Source organism: Myzus persicae, unplaced genomic scaffold (genome assembly GCF_001856785.1).
Source record: "Myzus persicae strain clone G006 unplaced genomic scaffold, MPER_G0061.0, whole genome shotgun sequence".
NCBI lineage: Eukaryota > Metazoa > Arthropoda > Insecta > Hemiptera > Aphididae > Myzus > Myzus persicae.
In genome coordinates, this window is record NW_019100469.1 from 474,188 (window position 1) to 500,152 (window position 25,965).

General features: G+C 35.1%; 1 protein-coding gene across 4 annotated transcripts in view; it reads right to left on the reverse strand.

The window, feature by feature from the left end:
- LOC111039100 (nucleolysin TIAR) overlaps window positions 1-25,965 on the reverse strand; it is a 345,265-nt gene that overhangs the window by 49,987 nt on the left and 269,313 nt on the right. For all 4 annotated transcript variants that reach the window (XM_022322531.1, XM_022322614.1, XM_022322459.1 and 1 more), the window contains 2 exons: window positions 20,224-20,311; window positions 3,018-3,093 (listed from right to left, as the gene is read on the reverse strand). In XM_022322531.1, coding sequence (XP_022178223.1) covers window positions 3,018-3,093; window positions 20,224-20,311 — 164 coding nt within the window. The remainder of the gene's footprint in view (window positions 1-3,017; window positions 3,094-20,223; window positions 20,312-25,965) is intronic.

Genomic DNA, 25,965 nt, shown 5'->3' on the forward strand with positions numbered 1-25,965 from the left:
GAGTATTATAGATCGAGCACGGAACATATGTGATCGTCGACCACGATGTGCGCATGACACCGTGAAAGAAGAAGATGAGTTTTTTCGTTTTTATTTTGTACATATCGCATTGCGCACTGTTGTGTATACAATAATAATATAATGTAAGAGTGCAATTAATATCGTACGACGATTATTGTGTATTATAAAGTACTATAACATCAAGAAACGGGTCGAGCGAGTGACGACTAGGGTCTCGACGAGATGATTAAACGATCAACTCTATTTTATTTTCTAATTGTTTCTCGGATTTAATGTCAAGGCGTTGGGCGAAGCATATTATAAGTTCACTCACAAGTGATGACCTGACCTTCCAAAAATATTACAGTTTTAGTAATATTATACATTTATACCTACAGACTACAGCTATATATTGTATAAAACCATAATAATAATATTTAATTTTTTGGCAATTCATGCAACAAAGGACTTTTCTAACTCTTAAACTTTGTGTGCGATCAAACAAAATAATTTCATGAACAGTAGTTTGGGAAACGCCGATCTACTGTTCGATAACAACAGTAATGTGAATCGCGGTCTGAGACGATGGATTGTGGCCGCATAATAGCGATTGCTAAACGGTCAATTGGACTCGGTGGATCGGATAATACTTAATTACGTCCGGAAACCATAATACCGCGTATTGCCCTCTTCCTCGCCCTCCCCTAAAGCCAGACCCTAAGTCGGATGAATGTGCCGATAGACGACCACTGTAAACTGCGAGTTGGCGTACTGATTTTTCGAGATGATAACTTTCCTCAATGGCATACATATTATGTGCAGCTTACAAACCGTCATAATATATTTACAAAAGACAAAATAATAACGATAAATATAAGTATTTTGGATTGTATCATACCCATTTTTTGGATCAATATATTTTAATAGGGTACCTTATTTTTATTTATACAATACAGCAGAAAAATGTGAAGTGGTCGTCATATTTCCGTATGTATAAAATAAAAAACAAAACAATTCAACATTAGAAAAACCATTTTCCTCTTATTAAAAATAATATTACTGTTAAAGATACCTGTTATGCAACTTTAACGTACAGATATTATCTTAGTTTTCTTTTTATATTTTAGTTATTCGAAGCAACTTATGAACATTTTAAAAATGTGAAAATATGAACTTGAGTTAGCTCGACTTAAATGCCGTCGGTCTTGCAACTTTAAATCCTTTATGACCATTTTATTTAAATGTCTGTCAGACGAGTATATTGATTTAAAATTTGTTTACTAATCAATAAGTCTACACGTATTCACTATAGCATTTACTATAAACCATACCAATGTTAAGCAACCAAACAACTATGTATAATAATATAACATAAACAATAAATAATATTTTTCATAATGGTCTGTCACCCGTCTGGTCATGAAAAACTCACAGCATTACGTTTTTAAATCTGTATAAATTATCTGGTTTTAAAATTGCACACGGGATCACGAGCGAGAGTTGTAATTCTATTTCCAACCCCACTCCATTAGTCTCCTTCTCATCCGCTTCCAGTGCACACACATAAGCCATGAGATTTGGACGAATTTATACGGCGGCGACTGATGTATATATAATATGTATACTCTGCATGGTAATAGTGCGGAATCCAGTCCTTCTAGTAAAATAATTTCGAAAGCCAAAACCATTTTTTTCCGATGTGTACTATATAAATAGTATAAGACTCCAATTCCCTAATTCGAGATGGCCCACAGTAACCCGCGAAACAACGACGTCGCTGATGGTAGCGGGATAAATGGTAAAGTGGATAAAAAATCTACTACATATTATTGTATCGTATATATTTATTATGAAAAAACCGGCCGATTCGCAGTGGTGTGCACACGTATGTGAACGTAAACAGTTCAATTTATCGGAGTAATTCTCCTTATCGCGTTCGAGTGTCGGGATAAAACGTTGCAGCGATTCAACAATGAGCCACAGCAGCCGAACGGTCGGTCGTTTTGTTATATCGCGTGAGCAGTCGAAACACCCCGTTTTGGGAGGGGTGGTGTGGCGGCGGTAGTGGTGACGGGGGGGGGCCGAGAGGGAGTTAGAGAGAAAAACCCACACAATACTCCTCACATAAATCGGTAAAACAATGGGCTTCTGTATACAGTGGTCGTGGTATATCATCCCACAAAAACCGACGGTGGTATTATTACGTTGCACATCTCTCGTTTATATCATATTGTTATTTACATAAAAAAAAAACATTTAGCGAGTTTGGAGAACGAATACAGCGACGATAATTATAATAATAATATTTAATAATGATAATAGGTAACAAGATAATATAAAATAATATAATACGATAAACAGGTAATTGTATAGTTGTGGTTGTAGTGGCACTACAGAAGAAATTTTCGACGGCAGCGGCGGACAATATAGGTAATATATCATGATAACAATGTTATAATGTTATATAATATATTATAATATGATACAAGGTCTATTTCGAATTTTTCACTCAACTATTATGACAATATTACCTATTAAAGTACATTTTAAAGTTGGAAAAACATTTATAGCTAAATAGGTGGCTTTGTTTTTCATCAAAAATCATTCTTGTTGAATACAAAATCGAGTTTGTTTTATATTGTGCGAACGATGTCTATATTGTTATATTATTAATTATTATGTTGTGTGCTGTTGAAACGCTGACTCGGTGGTCGCCGGGAATGCAAAACTCTCGGGCAGCACAAAATGTTGTGAGAAAACAAAATGAAAAAGAATTATGCCAACTCATTCTTGGTATACCTATCTTTAGACCTTTGAGAAATATTCATATTGTGTTCCCAACGGAACAAAAGATCTCTTTGTCTCATTTCGTCGATGCGATAAGTTAAAAAACGGAATTGAAATTTAAAAAAAAACCGTCACTTTTATTATATCTCAATTTACTGACTTTATTATTTCCGGTTTCTAATTAATATCAGATAAAAAGTTAAGATTAAAAACCATGTTTGTATACTTACAGCTTTTTTCAGAAACGACACGAAGCCGTAGCCTTTTGATTTTAACGTTTGTGGATCTCGTACTACTCGGCAATCCCTGAAACATTACAAATGACATTTAATTAGTAAAATTAAACGGTTTTTAATTAAGGGTAATTCAACTGTGAGTTATTATTGTTAAAACTTTGATCTGAACCAACATAGGTACGAGTTAAATACTTTTTTTTATAAACCAATTACGCTATTATAAAAACGTATGTAGTATTAAAATGGCATATAATTCATGTCTGAAAATGAAATAAGTGACATAAATGGTTAATTTTTTTTTGTTTTAAATAATATATATGATTAAAGTTTCAGAATATTTAATTAAATTCGTCCCCAGCCGCTTGAATACTGTTGATCAAATAACTCGATCGTATCAAAAGTATTGAGTCGGTGTATCGATAGTTTTAATTATATGCTACAGCCAATTAACATTATCAAGTGGTATGCATGCAATACAAAGGTAGGTAGCGAATATACTAGTAGACCGCATAGTCCCAATAACTGAGTAAGCATATTTCTCTTTTGAAAACTTTCCGTTTTTTCATCTTCATTCAAATAGAATAAAATAAAACTCAGTCATTTAAATCGACATCGCGACGCCGCTGTAAGTTGTAATCGAATGAGGGCCCATTAAAATGCGGAGAAATTAGATTATTGTGAGCGCGCGCCGTAATGGGAATTCGATACGACGACGACGGTTTTCAATACGGCGAGCGGGTGGGGAAGAGGGAAATAGGGACCGGGATGGAGTGACAGCGTCAGCGTGGTTGCAGAGAGAATGAGAGAGAGAGACGTAGATAGGTCGGTTTCTGTCCTGCAAACGTCATAACGCTGACGGTGGATGCGGAGGGGGTGGTTGGCAGAGTGAGAGAGTGAGAACACTTTTTTCTCCCCTCTTTTATCGCCGAGCAGTAAACCACACACACACACACACACACACACACACACACACACACACACACACACACACACACACACACACACACGCACACGCACATACGCACGCATTAGGGTGAGACCCGAAAACTCGCAGCGGGCACTATACGTGTACGCACCAAAAGTATACACCCGCGGCGGATCGGTAGAAAATACGAGGTTCACCCTCGTGTCGTCAGTTACAGTTATACATTATAATAAAACATTACTGTTACTTCGGAGTTAAAAACACACTCGGCATCACGAAAAACGCAGAAGTGCGTAGAAATTAGAAAATAATATTACATTAATATAGGTAAGTAAATAGGCACCTACTCGTATTGTGATAGGCCCGACAAAATAGTGTCGTACCGAGCACAGCCTTACGCGCTCGTAGCGGGAGAACATAATAGCAAGCGGACAAACAATAAAAAACAATGTCGAGAGAGACACGGAAACGCGCAACCGGAAACCCGCGACAATCCAAATATTATTAGAACCGACCCGAATAAACAATACTATTTCACGTCAACGCCGAAAACGAGATACGACCTGTCGGGCGCGGCGGTAAAAAGAAATCGAACTTTTTCGTTCGCCGCTTTGCACTGGACGGGGTGAGGGTGTAGCGAATGCAGACTTAATTCCACTGCGGCGGAGTACATAAAATAATAATAATATGATATCATCGCTAGGATTGTCGCGACCGACGAGAGTCGTAGTCGTTGCGTCTAGGCGAGTCGTCGCACTATATTATCATAGTATATACTGAATTTCGAAATGTACCTTATCGCATATATATATATATATATATAAATAAATAAGTATATATATTATTTATACATAAGTGTATATATATATATATATGTATATAAATATGTACACACATTCGGAAGATAAAGGGGCGACGGTGGGGTACGACAGTCGTTTAACCGTATCGGATATAAATTACAGCCGCTATCGCGGCGGAGGATTGCGCTCGACGACGCTTTTTGCTCATCATGGAAATGAAACCACCCATCGCCGTCGCGCCGAGAGCAGCAATATTCTTACCCCTTTCTGGTCCCGTTGAATCGAAATAATATACATAATATGCTTTCCTCGTTTCAGAAAACGGTTCCAAACATAAAATACAAATAGACTACCTACACACAAACCCTGTATAATATATGTAATACTCATACACGCAAAATTGTAGTACCTATTGCATTATTGTATAATAATAATATTATGTACGAGTAATAAACGAGAGGATGGAGAAAACAAAACGCGGTAATAAATGTATTATACGAGTATAAGTTGTCATAATTATTATAAATCGAATAATATAATAATGTGTCACTTCAAAATATTAATTCTTTAAGTGTTTTTTTTCGATAGTAATTCATCCCAACGTATAGCAGCTCTAACGAATTAAATTGTATTGGTGGTATTTAAGTTATTAAAATTTGAACTAGTTCATTGTTTTTTTTATTTAAATAACTAGATTAATTGAGACTTAATGCAAATCAATTGTGATCTTCAATGTTAATGAAAAATAATTAAATTAACTAAACGTAAGTCAATGTCAAGAAGTTAATAATTTATAGTTAACAGACAAAATTCTTAACTCGAAAAGTTTAAAGTTTATATGGAGAAAAAATATCAACTTAACTCAGTTAAAACGAACTTGATTGTTTTTAATTACCACTTGGACCTAGGTCTTAAATAGTGATTAGGCCTGAAGATTTAAATTTTATTTTTAAACAAATTATTTTGTTTTTAATGCGTCCATATATTCCTTCTTGTTGAATAGTGGTTGTGGAGGTAAAGGCATATTAAGCGTTATTCAACACATATATTGTATCATTGTATGAGTCAAATAAATAATATTAAATCAAGTAACATTTATTTTCATTTAAAATAATTGTGTACGGTGTTATAAAAAAAAAAAATGACTTTTTAAGTATAGTAGGCAACAAATTTTATAAAGTGCGAGCTTGATTTATACTTAACATATTATTTTTCCAATGAACTGGAAAAAGTTAATTTATTATAATGGATACTTAGTTAACTAGTTTGATTATTAAGTTGCTTGCAACATTAACTAACTTGTCTTTAAATGTTTAACTAGTCATGTCCCTCCTCCTACCATCAATGCTGATCAAATGCATTTTCTCATCGGAATTTATAATTACTCTTAATCCTACAGTAATTTTAGACGCGCGTAAACCACCGTCCACCAAATTAATGCGCTTAAACGTTGTAATAGTTATTAACTCAGTCAGAAAATTATGGAATTTTACACTGGCCATACACAGCCCGGTATGATAATAATATATTACACATTTACACGTTATACAATACGGCTAAACAAGTACATAATGCGTATATAATATAATGTATTATAATATTATTGTTATGTCATAATTTCATAATAGGTAATGCGAAGTTGTCCATTGTTTGTTTTATATTGTATACTCGGGAAACGGGATGAAGTTATTGTTACTCGCTGGAAACAGTTGTTGAACTTATTCAAGTGGAAACAGTATAAAAAAAAAACCGAGGCCTACATATAATGAGACGATCGTGCGAGCGGCGTTAAAAATATTATGCAGTTTTCACAGTGAACTCGCAGGTTATATTATTTTCTCTCCCTTCGATATCCAATTCGTTATACTTGTGCACGTGTATAATATATAAAACACAATACCCTCGCGGCAACGAAGATTTGTTTCACTCGTAATAACATATATATATATATAGTATATATTGCAATATTTATTTTTTATCGCGTATGTTACAGGTTAATAATTTTCCGTTTGTATTTATTATTATTATTATTACTATATTTTTTTTTCATCATCGCCGATTTTCTCGTTCGTTGTTATTATTATTATTATTATTATTATTACACGTACGCGCGAAACGAAGAATATTTCTCATAAATAAACATAAATTATATTCCCGTTGCGGTGTGCCCCGCTGCGCTTCGTCTAAAATATTATATAATATGTATGTATAGGGGCCGTTGTCCCTGTAGCTATTTGTTTATATTTATAATATTTTATTATTATACATTTTTTTTTTTTTCATAGATATTAAACGAATATTGTTTTTTGTTTATATATTATTAAAAATGAAAAAGTGAAATAATATTGTATGGGTTGTATAACAATTCTGCTGGTGCGATGGGCTCGGGCGGCAGACAATCATCGGAAAAGTCTTAAATCATATTGTGCGAGTTAATAAAAATTATTATACGACGTTCAGGCAAGAGTCGTTTTGGATTGTTCATCTCCCATTCCCCACCCACATATGTTCAGCACGCATAAATATTAAACGCGGATTTAATTTTAATGTTACATTATAATATTATTATAAAGTTATGCTGTATATAATATTGTAGAGGACGAGTTTATCGACGAGCGGACGGCAATAGCTAGCGATTAACCGCATATCGACTATACGTAAAATAATACATACACATATTATATGTGTGCGCGTGAATGTTATTGTTATTCAATACCGAAATCGAGTGCGCGTACAATTTTAATCCGCGATTTCTGTGCTGGCATTATGACGACGAATAATTTCGAACACATATTATATTATTATTGTCGTATACATTTAAATTATACAAAAACGCGTATATATATATAAAGAGTATTGTACATATTATAATATACGATATAATGCGCGCGCTATATGTTTTCATCTGTTGTATCACGATCTGCGACTAAAATGTCGTTATACACCGGGTTAAGCTAATAATTCACATAATATCGTAATGGCGAGCGAATACATATATATAATATTATAATAAGTATATACACTCGCAGTCGTCGAAAGTCCCAACTTTCGTAGAAACTCTGTTAGCGAGACCCGAACCGTTCAATAAAACATCGCATGTAAACCGCGTATAACTTTTGGTCTGCTCTCTTCACACGGGTTGGCAGACTCCAAGCACACATACTCTTCGTCGTTTACACGCCTAACGTGGTCTCTTCTTCGGCGTACTAATAATGCCGTCGGTGCTAAAGGCTTAGAAGCATGATTTTAAATACGGAATAAATGTACCCCAATGGCGAATGTAGGTATATATACTCGACAACGTAATTATAAGCGATGGCGTAATAAATTATAATGATACTATTAAACTGATTATAACATGACGTACACTGTAGTACGACTACACCACTATATTGTTCGCTAATTGTTTCCCTTGTATTCCAAAAGTTTATCCATAAAATTACATATCTTCAGTGTTCGATGTCATGTTAGTGGTGTACACGGTGAGCAGCCATTATTTTTCTTTTTTATCTATGACAGTGCACTATCATTCTTATTCTGATTGAACTATATATACAACTAATTTATAATTATATACAAAAGACCCTAACTATTAGAAATAGTTTTACAATAATATAAAATATATTACATAATGCCGGATCTACTATTTATTATATACCCAGATATTTAAAAAAAAAAATGTTAATTACTTCTATGATTTTCTCCAATAATAACTCGAATTTTCATTTCAACACATGTAAATGTTAAAACAATTTATCTGCTTATTCACAAGATTAATTTGCAATAAAATAAATATTAGAGTATCTCATTAAAAAAAAAAATGTTTATCACAGGATAGTTCATAAATGGTATAACGAATTAAAGTATTTAAAACTATGGTCCTTAAAACGTTTATTTAAAATTTCAGATTTTTAATACATTTATAGAACGTCAAGTGAAGATTTTAAAGAAACTCCTCCAGCCCTGTACATGTGTGTAAGTAGTATATACTATGTAAAATATAGCTGGTTGAATCTGATGTGAAACTTTGCGATAACCTTCCATTTTCTGTGCAATAAATACATCCTTCAAACATGTCTAGGACAACTAGTGGAACAGTAACTCGTATTTGTATAAAATTTTAATGACTCGGTAAGTAGACATGCTAACGTTTCTCAATAGAGGTGTACCTATAATGATGCAAAATATTATAATTTTATAAATAATTATACGGTTCTGCTTATACATACATATTACATAATACAGTGTGGTATTGAAAGAAATTGTCCTCATTGAAATTCCCATTAAGCTCCGTGTATATATTTATTTAAACTTGGTATAAAATACTTATTTTTATTTCTCTCGAGTTTCAAATTATTGAAAATCTATTGCGCTTATACATTTGAACACTCACACATAACATAATAGGTATGTTAAATTATATATACATAATAAAGCACCTACATTAAAAATAATCTTTCATGGGATTTATTTTCTGTAAATTAAAAAATTTGAGCTTTTTTATAACATCGTGTATAATACAATTTAATAACATGTGTAAAAAAAAATGAATGTTTATAACGTCATTTAAATATTGAAAATATTTTAATATACAGACGAGACAGATAAAGTTGCCAGTGGATCATTGCTGTGATTTATTATATTCTTTCTCCCGAATTCATAGAACCTGTCATTCATTATAATATTGAACAGCGGGGAAAAAATTGCGACCTATGAAACAACGAAAGCGCGTGTTGCTTTGTCGCAAAAATAATTTTGAATCGGCCACGCACAACGGGCTTTGGCATTTCCAACGGTAAGTCTTTCATGTCGAGCCTATTGAAAATGAGAAAAAAAAAATAAAACTCCGGTGTAATGTGGTATTATATATCGGCGTCACACACTCTGTAGTGAGAGGGGGGAGTGACATATTGCTCAGATCGGTGTTACGACGGTGCAAGACCAATTGCCCCCTGTGTTTTCAGCTGGGGCTGCATTGGTAATGTTCCGACAGATTTTCCTTACGTATGCAGGCCGGAAGACGCGCGTATATAAACGGCTTTTATCCAACACCCCACAGAGCGTAAGCGTGGTTGATGTCGGAGGGGATGGAATTGACGGAGAAGGTGGATAGAAGCAGGCAGTGGTGTTTTTATGGGGTGAGGGAGTTGGGGTTTCCAACACCCCAGAGAATTTATTATATTCTTATATATTTCATGAACTTTTTAAGTACGCATACGGGTGATTTTCCTTGGGCGTTGCAAGATCAGCTTTATATTTGTCCAAATGTAAGTTGATGTGTTTGTTCCCACGCGAACATAAAACGGCATAGTAACATTATGTAGTTTACTACACAAATAGGTATTATTAATTATTCATTTCTGAGGCTTTCTAGGAAATTAACAACGATAGGTACAATAATTGAACGTCTATTATACGTTATTATTTAGACGTCCATCATAATAATTTGATACTGATGGTTAGAACTATATGTGTTGCAATATTATTGAGCACATAATTATACAATTTATTTTATTTTATACAATATAAGGAACAAGTTTACACTTTTTATAGCAGGGTCATTGGTAAAATTAAATCTAAAATTATTCGCGCTTTTAGTATTTTTCTAACGCACATCAACAAACAAACAATATTTTCAACATAACCTATTCATAATAGAGGAAATCATTCATTTATTTTAACCATTTTATAGTGACTTATTAAATTGTATTATTTCTTAGAACTATAATACACGTCCCACTCACGAAGAAATAAAACTCATAAATAAGCTTCTGCAGTAAGCTAAGGTCTGAAACGTAAAAAACAAAGCAAGGAGCAGCAGACTAGCTGAAAAGAAGAAAATACGCGAAACGTTTGTGTAGTCCCTCGAAAGTCTATAAATAGATATTATATTATGAGCTGCGTATCAAAAGTCTAATAATTGTTTATTGCGATATAATAAACTGCGCGCCCATCATTTCAATTTCGCGAGCCGATGTCGGTACATTTTTCCATCGTTCCGAGATGAAAAACTTCACACGTGTCTAAGCGTCTCTGGTGTTTTTCGAGCGTACATAATATAATATTGAGCACATATATAGTGTATTATTATATTACAGCGTACAACCTACGTCATGTTCTCAAACTTCGGAAGAAATCAATATTTTTTCGATTTTCCGTCGTTCGATTTTATCGTTACTATTGTTATAGCTAAAATATTATGTATACCGCATAAAAAACAGCACCGTAACCGGTAAACGCATATTATGTTATATTATAATATTCCACCATTATTTGTTAATACGCGAGCATAATAATTGGATTGTAATATATAGGAACATTATATATTGGCGAAACCTGCAGGATTTTTTTCGAATGGACGGATGAGTTCTATAATAATTTGTTTTGTGTGCCAAACGTTACAAAACGTTCTTCGGGGTAGTTGTGGCAGTGTTGTTATTTTGCTATCGTAATATGAAACTATCACAAAGTGGTTGATCTAATATTTTTCGTGCTTATATTATTATTGTATTATAGATTGAATAAAACATATTGTACTTTTATCTTAAATGTAAAACCTAATTTTAAGAAACATCAGTATTATGTAAAATATTGACAGACTAATAACCTTCGATTTTGAAGCCTTTATCCTTTAAATATATATATTTTAAAAAAAAAATGTACTAGATAAATTATTTTATATCACGACACGGTTAGGATACGGACCCGAGACCACCCTACTATCCAATCACTAGGAACGTCGCACTGTAATAATATCTGCTTACTGCGGGTACAGGATAAGCGAATATTGATGTGTACCCATAGCACAATAACCATATTATGCATTATGCTTGACATCTGCAAATACGACTCACAAAGCGATGACCTCCTCCCCCACAGATAAAATCCGCTGCTGCATTATAATATACGAGTGTGGCTTTGATGTGTGTGTCAAAATAATTAGCGGACTTGCTCGACGACACAATCGTGACGCGCGATATGAGTATAGGCACTTCAAAGCTGATATTATGCAGAGGGGCAGTATTATAACATGGTATGTAGGTATGTAATTTGTACAGAGGTATACTGGCTATGTGATTAGATATGTATAGCACACATGCGCAAGTGCTCGCGTTGTGACAAAATCGACTTCACCCGATGTTCCTATCGATTATTGTAATTTCACAAATGCTCCTAAACTGTAGATATATTATGTCGTCGATAGAAAATTAGACTTCAATCGTATTCCTGTCTGGACGTTGATACACCTAATAATAATAAAGCGCCATGTAACATTTTGTAATTAGTGAGGGTAATGTTGATGTCACTCGGTGATATGTTTACATATTTTAAGATTCCTTACAATAACACATTGTTTTTTTTTTAACTTTTTAAGATTTTTTTATAAGATTATGTGCACGTTTCTACAATATATTTCTTACGTATAACCGTGGTTTGTTTTTTTAAATTATTTTTTTCACATGGACTGCTGCAAGAGTATATACAATTTGTGATTTCTTCGTGTTAGACGGCGTAACCCTGACGTATACCTAGTACATGCCTAAGTAGAATTGCCGTGCACTGCTCAGGAAATCAAATAATATAACTTTAACTTTTATTTCGAAAACGTAGATGTATTGACGGTCCATTACTCTCGATGAGTTCGGCACTCGCGTCAGTGCAAAGCGATATTAATTTAAAGGGTCAAACACGCGTGGTCCAATAGTATATTTGCATAACGTATAATATCCGTTCGAGTGTGCAGTTGATGTAATTTACGTTTTTGGAAAGGGTTCAACAGGCTCCACGGGTAAGAATGCAAGAGAGAGAGATAGAGAGAGAGATAGGGTTTATTATTCCCTCTGTTTTCAGATTTATTGGTCCCAAATCGAGAAAGGATGAGTTGAAAAAATAGAAAAACATGCATATTATACATAACACAGATAGACAGACAAAATGCGAGAGGGAGTGAAGGAAAGATATTCATCAGTAGGTACGTATCGTTGTAAAACTAATGACGAGAATTTATTTGCCATGATTAAATATTTAGAAAACTATTTTATTGACTTTCAAACGATAAAAAATAACATATTATTATAATGTGCTTATTCGCGACCAAAACTGTCGAGCGCCATCGATGCGTGTTCGATATAAATTCACACGCGTTAAACGCACGTCACCGAAACAATTACACACTCACCCTGCTGTCACTCACTCCATCCCGAAATCGACGAAAAGTTAATGCATATACGTATAATAAACAGTCGATTCTACGGCAAACCGTTTCGCACAATGCTATATAATAATAATATATTGCCATTGTGTTTGCGTCAAAACATATTTTCAACAAAATCCGATTTAATAGACACTGATAGGAGGCTCGTCTGGAAACTTATTCGAATCAACGGAAATTGGCGGATACGATGTTTTCGGAGAACGGTCCGCAAACACGCGGACAATACGCTGTATTTCGGTATGGATTTTCTTGTCACAGAGACATAGAGCGGATACAAAGTATTGATTGAATTATTATTCCCGTCTAAAACATTGGGCTACGAAAAATTAGTCCTACGCCATAAAAGACCTTATTGTGACCCAATACATTGCACATTATATTTATATTTATATAAAGTAATAAAACATACACCGCTCCATTGAAATTATTGAAATCGAATTTCAGATTCTATTTAATTATTGAATTTCGTTTGAAACAGGCATCATATTATAACGTTTGAGGTTTGTTTGGATTTTGGGCTACTCGTTTGTGTAAAAAAATATTTAAAAAGAGCAACGGTCTTCTCCGGCGATTCGTTGGGGAGGGGGGACGATATCATTATTACCAAGATATTCTCAGAGAGAGCTGATAGAACAAAGTAGTGGGGTACCATCTTGCAGCGACTGCACTGCTGTAGTATATTATAACATAGTATATCATAGTGTCACAAAGAAGCGTTTCTAACTGTACATAATTATACATGGATAATTAAAATGCGTTAGCGGAAGCATGGTGTGAGGTAGTGAGAGGAAAACAGGTGCCGGTCATTAATTTACAATTATAAGGAAAAAAAAAAGTTGCCATCTGTAAATTCGGATTTCTGGTTTTATACCCACCACTTTCTCAAACTACGACAGAATCGTCTCGCACTTCGTAGCAGCACTATTATAATATATATTTTATAGGTTAATGACTGATTCTTATGTTTTAACGCAGCCAAAACTGAAACAATTTCGAAATGTTTCGATTCCGATTATAATACGAGTGGATTGTTAACAACGGCAATAATCATATAGTCTGAAATTTGACCGTATCAAATGTATAGTTAGGTTTAGGTACATGGGATCAAATCATAAAACACGAATATCGTTTTCCACATATTATTATAATAATAAATCGTATTATCGTTATGGACGTTATTGAGATAAAAAGGGACAATTACAGTAATAACAATAATAATACAATAACCATACCGTACAATAATAATATTTAGTTGATCTGTTTGTATTGAGCGTAAGTACGGTATGACGATTACTTATGAAAATTCAACAATAGCAACATATTACATTAAAACTATGAAATATTATGCAAAAATATTCAACTTCGTATTTTGCTTCTATATCGAGAGTTGGTGGAGGAGGAGGAGGAGAGGTTGATCTGAAACGGAATCGTAACGATTCGCCGTATTAGGTATCTCAGCTAGGATGACTGAAATCAAAAATATGCAAATTATGTGCCAATTATCAAAATAACATAATAACGGGCTAATAAGCCTCTTCGCCATCGAATACTGTGCGATATTGTTATTGTTTTATATATTGTGAGATGGGTTAGATTATATCATACATTACAATATTATGTATTTTATCAACTCGGGTATTTACACAGATTCACCGTTATTGTGTATAATTTATACATTCGCATATCACATATTATAATAATATACATAATATGTATAATATACAATAACGGAGCACCGTTTCAATGCACCTCGTTCGTGTGGCTCGGCACTGGAGAGCCAATCGAATAACAATGGTCGTGTAGTATATAAGACAACATATTACGTGATACACACACACACACACACACACACACACACACACACAGATATAGCAATATATAATATATTATATACATGTGTATATATTATGTGTGTGTGTGTGTGTGTGTGTGTGTGTGTAAAATATATATGTATACGAATTACAATAACATTGTGAGCGCCACCGAGACGGTTACCAAAACAAAACGGCACTGTGGCGTTTTCAGGTGATATACAGCTGCACCTTTTGTCGAAATATAAATTATTTTCAGAGTTCCCCCGTTGTAATAATATTTGTACGTTTTGATCAAATGAAAACATCAGCTCCTCTCCTCGTGCACACGGTTGTTACAAGAAACGAATGTCTCGGCAGAACGTTTGCGAATTAATGTCAGCTGGCATTGTTAAAAACAATAGCTGTCGGTCGCAGCTCGCGAGATAGATTAAACGGCGGCGTCGGGACGGCTCGCTCTCCGCCCCCCCCACCGTTGCCGCGCCGCCGTCGCACTTTTGAATCGATCGGTTCATGTCCGCCACGAACGTTTATCGTTTTAAGAATATTTATGGCGAACAAATATTATCAGGTCCGTCGCCGCACCTTCGGGCGATAGTAATAATATAATAGATCCGAGTACGGGTGAGCGCTGAAGTCCTGGAAAACCCATCTAACCGGAAAATCCACAAGTCACATTTTCCAGGCAACTTTATTATTTTATATCATTATAATATACGATAGAATTTAACACCGCTTAACAAAACTATATTATCGCCGTCAATAAAAGCCGCGGTGACGCATACTTAAGCTGAACACTCGACTGAACTTCGATGAGGGCTAATCAGTTATGCTTTATTTAGATATAAGTACCTACCTACCAAGTATTACAAACCTGTGGGAGTAAGTGAGCAAAAACTGTCATCGTGTGCCGTTCGTGTATCGTTTGAAAGGGCTATTATGATTTTTTTTTTTACTAAATCTTTTTATCTGTGCCATCTATAACAACACAAACATTTAGCACCCAAAGTATACTAAAAGCCAGATTTCTCGTTTTTTTTTCTTATGTCATTGATCCTCTATGAAGTCCAGTTTTCATCCATAACATTTAATCTCGAAATTATAATTATAATTATTTTTAAGAAATGATAATATTATTATTTCTATGATAAAATCACTATTGCACGGCGTCATGGATAGGCAATTTAGTAGCATCACTGTCATGAATACATTTTTCTGGTAACTCATTACCGATTTTCGGACAACGTTTAGTTAAAGTGAATTGAATACTTAATATCGAGTGATCAAACCCAATTCCTTCCCACAAACCTATTTATGGTCAATTATTAATAGGCTTGGTTCAAGTGACTTGATATGAGTGTAGGTACTACTAATTAACATATTATTAAAAATTATAAATCAAGAATCTCATTTGTATAATATTGTGTTGATGTGGCCAACAAAGTAATTATTAAATAATCGAATTTACTGAAGTCTAGATTTTCAGAGTCGCTTACATAATAGTTATATCAAACTAGGTACTATAGTACCTATGAGCCGTCAATGCCCCTTCCCCGCCTAGTTGAACCGATACGTAAAACATCAACAGCATAATTAAGTACAATAACGTTATTCCTGAATAACATTGTACAATAATATCGGTAAATCGTAATTAATAATCATCGGTATTTGTATTTCCATCCATTATCCTACGTAGTTCTACTGCAAAATTTATAATAAATCATATGTATGTTCTGACTAACGACAGAACCATAGCGATTGATTTACAGCCAATAACGATAGAAGCACACATAATAATAATATATTTACACACAATGGAAATGTTGCAAATGTAAAATGAACTATTATTCAGACAAAAAAAAAAAACCTTAATTGCAACTAATGAACCCTTTTCAGCTTTTCGACTATCCATAAATTACCTGAAAAAATTTTCAGTGACCGACGTACACACATTTATATGGTTCGACAGTAGTTTGAGTATACCTATAGTCGTTTTGATAAATACTGCGCACAGACCGGAAAACCGTCCAATACGTGCCACTCTGTCAACGCCGGGCATTATATTGTTAATCAGCAGAGTATTAATTTACTAGAATGATGACACTTTGCCGGTAGTTCGGAATACTAAACCGTTGTAACTTGTCTGTGAAATATTATTTGAAACAGAGACCCACGTGGTTGACAAACAACTAGGAATAAATTCGTAGCCATCACACACACGCGTGTATGTGGGTGTGTGTGTTCGGAGTAGACGGAATTCGTTTGAATATTATTATCTATGCCTGTATTACAGTAATTGAAGGTCTTCAAGATCTCCATCAGGGAAAACGCTCTGGTATAAAAATTAAACAATACTTTCCAAATATTTGAAAGTGTAAAATATGTAAACCACCGTTGTATATTTATTGTAAATAATAATTGTTTAAAGCTCAAACGGTTTAATTAGGTGTTGACTGAGTTACATTTTTAATACATTTTTTATTTTGTTTTTTAATGATTTATGTGTGTCGTTTAATTTGTGGTTAAAAAGTAAAGGGGTTAAATATTTATCGAATTTGATGATGTGTAGACTTAATGTTTTTCGTTTTTTATCGTCTTAGGGGGGGGGGGGATTAAACATATGCGGAATTTGGTTTTTAAGATATCTAATCAAATAGGCTCCATATTAAATAGTCTAATATAGGTTTGGGCTTGAAAAATAAAATAAATTAGAAAACGTATATTATTATACAACATATTTAGAAAATTAGATAATCATAACAATATAAATAGCATTTATAAATTATTTTCTTGTTATTTTCTTAAGCCTTAGGAATTTAAAGTAAATCTTCGACATACCAGTATGTGTATCATAATATTGTATATGGTAGTTCTACAATCTTCCTGTTAACTAATATTGCAAAATGGGGTTATTAAATTAAGTCAATGCACTTAATAATATAGTTGTTACTTGATTTGACATTAGGAGATATGAATGAAAAAGTATTTGAATTAGCTACTTATAACTTTAACCAAATAAGCGGATGATAACTGTAGCTGATCTATTTGGTTTTAATGTTATGCTTAAATAGGTTCTGCTCTATTCTGTCATTCTTCAGTACGGACACACAACATTTGGAGGAAAAATAAATAAAAACTGCGTTAAAAAAAAAGAGTATAAAATACAATATGCTATCGAAGTTATATATTTTTCTTCCGTGTAGAACATACATTTGATTCGAATAACCACACACAATAAGTGATATTTAATCAACCATCCCCGTGGCTCAAATAAAATTACAAGCACGGATTTCCAGAAGCAACAATGATAGATCCTATTAGTTAATTAAACATTTACCGATACTTAATCAAAAATGTCAAACCTCCCGCAAACGAGTTTATTCGGGACGCACGGAGAACGAACTCGATTTTAATAGGAATTAATCCCGGGATACCGATTTCTAATGAACGGACGGGGGGAGATCCGATCGATATACTTTTGGTTACGGTGGTAGTATTATAAACACGTTGTTTTTAAACTTCGCTTACATAAAAATTCCATCTTCGGCCGAAACAAAAACAAAAAGCATAAAGATATATATTATGTAAAAAGACCACAAGTTTGAATTTCGTGAGTGTGTTTACTGTTTACCCATAAAAGTTGTTACCCGAGTGATGTTGAAAATGATACATTTTTAAAACGCGTGCACTTCATTGTTATTTCATTATAGCCGAGACAGTAAATACTACCAACTTAAGCATATTATAATGCTCGGTGGTGGTACTCACTATCTTGACAAATGTGCATTAAATTTAACATAAAATTGTACGCCTATATAGAGTTTTAAAATACTACCAAGGAAAACAGCGAAATAAAAGAGAGTGTGCGCACAAATAGGTGGAATGCTCGTTAAAAATCGTTTTCAAAGGCGACGGGAAGTAGAAAGAACGGGGGAAAAAAAATTCTATTTAACTTTCACGAATTATTTACCCTCGGTCCCCCTTTCATTCCTCTTATGATTTGTTGTTATATTTTGCATTTCAATAGCGACCATTTAACCTGGAATTATTCGTTTCATGAAACATTTTGCTCTTTTTATTTATTTATATTATTATTATTTTTTTTTTTCGCACCCAACTGAATTTCCTGATATTTCATTTGTAGTTGAGAGTTCAAAAAATTACGAATTAATATCATAAACAATAATTACCAACTCATTCGCAAAAATGGCACAACCGAATGAATCCAAAGTGTTCGGAAAACAAATAATTATAATAATAGTTATAAATTGGAGAAAAATATTACTACTTCAACCGTGGGATTTATTACGTGCATTCTTATACGGAATGAACAATAATAATAATTATTATCGTTGTGGTGTTGTGATACTGAACAAGAAAAGCTCTGATCAAGATAAATAATTATCAACGAAAACAATAATAATTATTCGTCGGAATCATGAAATTATACGCTGTTAAAAGGACGTCGTACCCGCATATTGAGTTGCCTCCGTCTTACTTACATTAAACATACCGAAGTGTACACTTAGCAGTTCCAATTTTGAGTTGTTAACATAAACATTACTGTGAATTGACCTGTTATCAAACTCAAGATAAGAACGTTTTTCATGTTCTCTCATAATAACGACGTCGGTAGGAATCAAATAATGTTCTTTTTGGAACTTTCAAGATAATAAGGTCACTCCAGTATTTAAACTAACAGCATAAAATCGAAAATAATGACTCCAAATTTGTTGTGTTGTCAATTAATTGTAAGACAGAATTAACAGTATCTTTGGAGCTGTAATATTAGTCGTAACATATAAGATTGATTATTTTTGTTTTATATTTTCAAAATGATTGTCTATTTTTTACAGCTTGCTAAACACTCCTCAGTTCGAATGATTTCGGTCGGTTCCATGATTTTAGTGTATCTAGGTTCTATTCATCTTTTTTAATTTTTTAACCAAAACGTAATTGAAGTTGTGATTATCGTCACTCCGATCATAAGTGGATCGGTCAGACGTCTACCAAGTCGAGGTTTGTCAACAGATGATTTAGATGCAGTAACAAACCGTTTGTTGGTTTAATCCGAATATCCTGATATTTTCCTTTTTTTTACTGTTTACACAGTTCAAAAATAACAGTGTTTGAACAGTTGTAGAACACAGCGGCTCAATATTAAATTGTGCCATGCGATTTAAAATACTTTTAAATATTAATTTACTTCATGGATTTTTCGGTTAAAGGTAAAAAGTATATTCGCTCAATGGTTTTTACTTTTTATTAGCTCGACACGAACAGAGACATCATAACGGATGACCGCGTACATTTCGATTCGTGTATTAAAAAAAGGGATGTACGTTATATATATATATTGTGATATTTGGTTTTTATAAATCGACTTATCGAAGAAAGAGATAGAAAAATATATAAATTTAATAATAATAAATACGTTATAGGTACTCACGATATTTCGCCAAAAGGTGCGAATGCTTCTCGCAGTGTTTGCGTCTCGATTTCAGGACTCAGGTCACCGACGAATATGTGATGGTGTTCTGTAAACAAAAATAATATCCATACAAGGTAAATATAACGTTGATGTGTCATGGCAGCTGCATTGCTGCAGAGTCAATAATAATAATAATAATAATAATATAACGCTTTGACAGAAAAATGAAATAATAAAAAAAAGGTAATGTTTATTTTTTGGACGTTATCTTAGCAAACCAGACATGCCATTTGTCCGCTGAGACCTCTTGTCTGCAGCTAACTTTCATAAAACAGGTAGAAACAAATATACACGTTGAATTCACCGGAAAATAAATAAATTTAAGAATGATCCGTCACTCGCCGATCGCGAAAATTATTTATTAATAATGTGATATTATTATAAAATGATTTATAGTCTAGCCACAATAATATAAATCTACGGTTGGCTTTTAAACATTTTTTGCTCTTGATTTTTTTCCCGTGTACCGACTGGCGACGCAATACCAATAACGCACGCAGTGTATATTGTACAAACACACACATAAACATTTATATATATCACACACAATAATTAACAATACATAATATATCTTTTGCGGTCCGCCGGAGACTCGAAACGACCGAGTCTAATCGGTTCGGTCGAAAACACATTTGGCCCGCTTGTATTTGTCGACCGTTTATTTACGGATTGCCGGTCAACGGCTAAATTACGTTTTAATTGAAAAAAAACTCTCTCTCCAAGTACAAAAACTATCACCAACGTCGTTCCGGTCCCACTGCCACTCAGTTGTCGACATTATTCCACGTAAAAGGTATATAGCAGAGGTAGGTATATAAGATATCCTCTCGCGTGTTTACTTCCGAGTCTGTTTGTTCCCAGAGCACACATACACTTATACACACAAACGCACGCAAACAAGTTATTTCTGTCTGCAAAAGTTTAACCAAATACTTGTTACTTACACAACGGCAAAAAAGGTCAAAATTATTTACATTTGTTCTCCCGTAATAATAATAATTATTGTTGTCGTCGTCGTCGTCGTCGATTCGTAGCCCATCGCTTCCTACCACACTGATCAGTGATCACATAAAAATAGTCTTTTTAGCCAATTTATACTCGATAATAATCGACGGAGATTTAACTCAAAACCGTTTACGCATCAATTATCGGCAGGTGGCTATGTATAGTATATTTAGAGTTTAGAATTTCCGATATCAAATAAATTCAACCGTTTGTATCGATCATGGCCTGAAGACGCCACACATGAACAAAAAATACATCGATAATGTATATGGTTGAAAAGACTTTGTGGAATTTGGGTGTTGAAAGAAAGCGTTTTTTTGCTTACTCACAGAACGAGACAAAATTTAGTTACCAAAGTATTAAACGCTCGTGTGCGAGGAAGGTCATATTAAAATTCTAAAAGAACTTATTCGCATTCCGAGCAACAACTTTTAAACCTCTTTTGTGTTGTGAAACAATGGGTTTTTTTTTATCAAAGTTAAAAACAGACATTTCTGTTTGACTGGTAAAATTAAAATAGAAAAAAAAAGAAAAGTAAAAAAGTAAAACAACGTCAGTAAACGCAACGGCGACATGCGATCTTGCGGTCTTGCGCGCACCCACGTGCCTGAATTGCCTATCTCGAAAGCCGTGTTGAATGAATAATATTTTTTCTTTTAAAAACAAGAGTGATTTGCATCCATCGAGCGTTACTACGATTCCCGAGAGGTGAATAAGTTTTTTTACGATATTTAAGATTCAACGACGAACAATTATTTGAGCTATTACAAATAGTTATGCGGAGCGTGCGCGTCTGCTCGAAAACCGAAGGGCGTATTATTATGCACGTACAGCGGCATCGGCAGTATAATAATAATAATAATAATAATAATAATAATAATAATAATATGATATATGCGTATCTGCGTGTAACCTGTAACAAATGCGCTCTGGCAGCTAGCGACCTTGTTTGTGGCAATAAACGGAAAGGATAATATTGAACTACACGCGCGTACGGCCGCAGCAATGTCACAGGGGGCTGTGGAGGGGGGTGAGTAGAGTACACGCGTCATCGTGACGGGACGGAGAGGGTTGGTTTAGTACGATGCGCGTGTACGGTGCGGTGACAAGGGGGTGAGGGTACGACTCGTCGTGTGAACGCGAACGCGACGTCGGCGGCAATAGGAGTAAGTGGATTTACGTGATCGGCAAGTGTAACCCGTGAATTTATATTATATATTCTTTATATAATGTATAATATATATATATATATATATATGTGAGAAAAAATATGTGTGAAAATATATATATATATAATATATAGGTACGTTACTAAACAAAGGGGACGCAGTGGAAGCGGCGGCGGCGGCGGCGGCGGTCGTAAACCAACGAAGAATTTATTATCTGGTTGTTACACACGATTGGCAAGAGACGTTAACGGGCGCGCGTGCACTATGGGTAATATTTATGTATATATATAAGTATATGATGCGTATTTATATTAATCTTATGTATATATATTTTATATACGTATCCACCAATAAACAACTGAGGAAATACGCAAGCGCTGTTCGAGAAAAACCACTACCGGTGCTAAGGGAGGGGGGTAGGGAGTTGGAAAACCGAGCGCAGTATTCGTTACGATATTAGATATACGGAGCTGTTATATGTTGTAATAATATTATTTCACCCATCTACCACCCGACTTTTTGAGCGTCGAAACAAACGAAAGCCGTGCACGAAGTGAAGTCGGCGGTGGCCGTTGGAATCGGGCCAAGAGCCGGTGCGATTTGAATCGGCCGCTAAAGAAAACGACAAGGACAGAGTACCAAGCTCTTGGCACCACGGCTACGTATAGCTCATATTATTATTATTATATTAAATGTAGGTCACCGCCAGATCGTCGTGGCGAGAGGATTTCGACGATGGTTGAGATAGTGTATTTCATTATACTAAGCTCGAGTGTGAGACAATCGAATTTAGAAAGTCGGCCTGAAAATGTAGTTGATCTCCCCCTCCCTCTCTTCTCGAGATTCTAGTTTCTACGCCAGACATGTCTGCGGTGTAGGATTCTCGTGGTTTGATCGCCAGTCGATTGCGTGACAAAGAATAGATCATCAAATATTGACACGGTTCCATTATATCGATACAATGCGTGTACAACCGTTTTAGGGGCGCGCCCGATGGAGATGAAGTCGTCGATGTACATTATTATAGTCTTGTCGTACCGGTTGTCACCATCGCAGTACGGACGAGCGCAACAAGTCTTGAAAAACTACTCTGTTCGAGCTTTGGTTTGGGTCGATGGAGAGTGGCGTCGGCGGTTATCGGCTATTATTATACTCCAAACGTGTAATAAATGTATACATAAATACTGTGTAAAGTAACATTACAAGCTTAAAGCGTCTATTACGGTTTCCCGACCTGCAGGGAGCTCATCTGTGTGTGCAGGAGCGGAAAAACGACCGACAATATTACCGCCGATGTTTTCTTTCGATTAGAGAGACGGCCGTAATGACCAAAGCGAGTGCACCGTTTATTCCACGCTAAATGCCGATCGAGTGTGGGTTTAAATGACCGTTACACGAGTGCCGTTAACTCGATCGTGGTCGGCCGCTGTTAAGGGTCCCTGCGTGCGCTAAGAGCTGAGCAATATCGAAGTTTCCGGTTTTCGCGACAAAAGTCAATTTTCACTCGTAAAATGTCGTCGGGTGGAATACTGTCGTTATTGGCATGCAATCGATAAACCGGTGCAGTATAATATTATACCCTCGACAGTAGGTACTGCTTTTCTCAGCCGGTGGCTCGGTCCACTCGAACGTCTCGTGAGGCTGTAATCATTATCATTATTGGTTTCCGAAAAAGACACGAATACAGTTACAAAGAGAGAGATAGACGAAATGCATTCGTTTTGCGGGATCCGATCGAAACGAGGTTGTTCGTCGAACAGCGCAGTATAGGCTTGTCGATATGGTAAAAAATATATTATACAACACATATATAGATTTGTATAAAGAGATTTTCCGTTTGACAGATATCGCACGTTTTTTTTAGTGCCCGGTGCGCACATGCATTTTATATGAATTCACGTAGAATGCAACGCGAGCTTTCCGGTCGCCCCGAGACAACGATAAATCACACGGACGGTCGACGGTTTTTTTTTTTTTTTTGTTCAAACGAGCAGACTAAAAAATAAAAATAAAATGTATAACGCGTATATACGGCATTCAAAAATACGTGTACAATAATGTATACATATAATATATTGTACGATACGCGAGAAAACAAAACGCGAAAGGAGGTCGTAAATTATCGGTGTTATTATATGTATATGTATGGCCGGCGACAGCAGGAGCATTATATTATAGCAATATATATGCGATATATGGTCGCACGTATACACAACGCACAAAACCGGCCTTTGTCGAACGTGGCCGCGGCTGCATGTAAAGCCGACCACCGCCCCGCCGCCGAATGCACTTCCGGTCGTAGCATTATTATTATATTGTCTTATCGGCGCGCGCGTTTAAATCAACGCGTTATTATCACGCAGAACATTGGTGCACTTCCTGACCGCACCACACTCTTCCACCGCCCGTTATGGCAGTAATATACGCAGCAGAGCCTATTACAATGTACACTGTGTATGTATAACGATATGATGATATCATGTGCAATGCACGTCCTTCTCCTCTACGACTGGTGCACCGTCCTGTGCACGTGCATTTAAGCCGACCGCGTACGCTATATATATTATTACAGGTACAACTATACCGGTATTAACCGTCGTCGGCGGCGGGGTCGGTGGGCGAGGAGGCAACGATTATAATAATATCCTATGCACATAACAGTATTATATTGTATATACATACCTATTGAAACGGCATCCCGTACACACCGTAAAATTGTCGACCCTTTCCTTCTAAGCACACATATACTATATACGACACGCTGTGTTTGTGTGTGCGTGTATATACGGGGGGTTAATTTTACTGCATAATCAAAGGGGTTGCTCGCACGATCTCGGCGGCCGCGGCAATTAACTGATTTATTATTCAAATATTATGCAGGCGGGTGGCTCCGGTGCAGCGACCTACCCCGATGACCAGAACACATATTATTATTATTATTATTATTATTATTATTATTATTATTATCATGTGCGGGATAATATTATATTGCACTATATATACGTCGTGCGATCTATTTTGTGCTCACATTTACACAAACGCACACACACACACTCGTGCCTAAACAATGTATTTATCATCGGAGCGTTGTACGATTTGCGTGAGTATAAATATTTTAAAACTTTTAATATTCTGATTCGCGCGGAACGCCGACTCGATTGTGTATCGAACAATGGAGCTAATCATGGGCGACGATGACTTCACTATAGATATTTTATACCGCGCACCAATTTCGTCCTCGGAATAACAGACCGACGATTATTGTATGTTTGTTTTTTGAAAAACGCTTTTCAGACGAAATTTGAGGGATTACGTTTTTTCCCTCCCTATGCATTGTTTTTGTTCGACATCGATTGAGATTTAAACATGGAAAAACATTTTGCTTTCACCTCGGAAACGATGCAAAGCCGACAGCTGACTTGAAAACATTTGTGTTATTACCATGGCATGTCTGTCAGTTGATATTGTCTGTTACGTCTTATATTAGTGCGTGTTATGATCTAAAAATCAGATTTTGACACCAAGT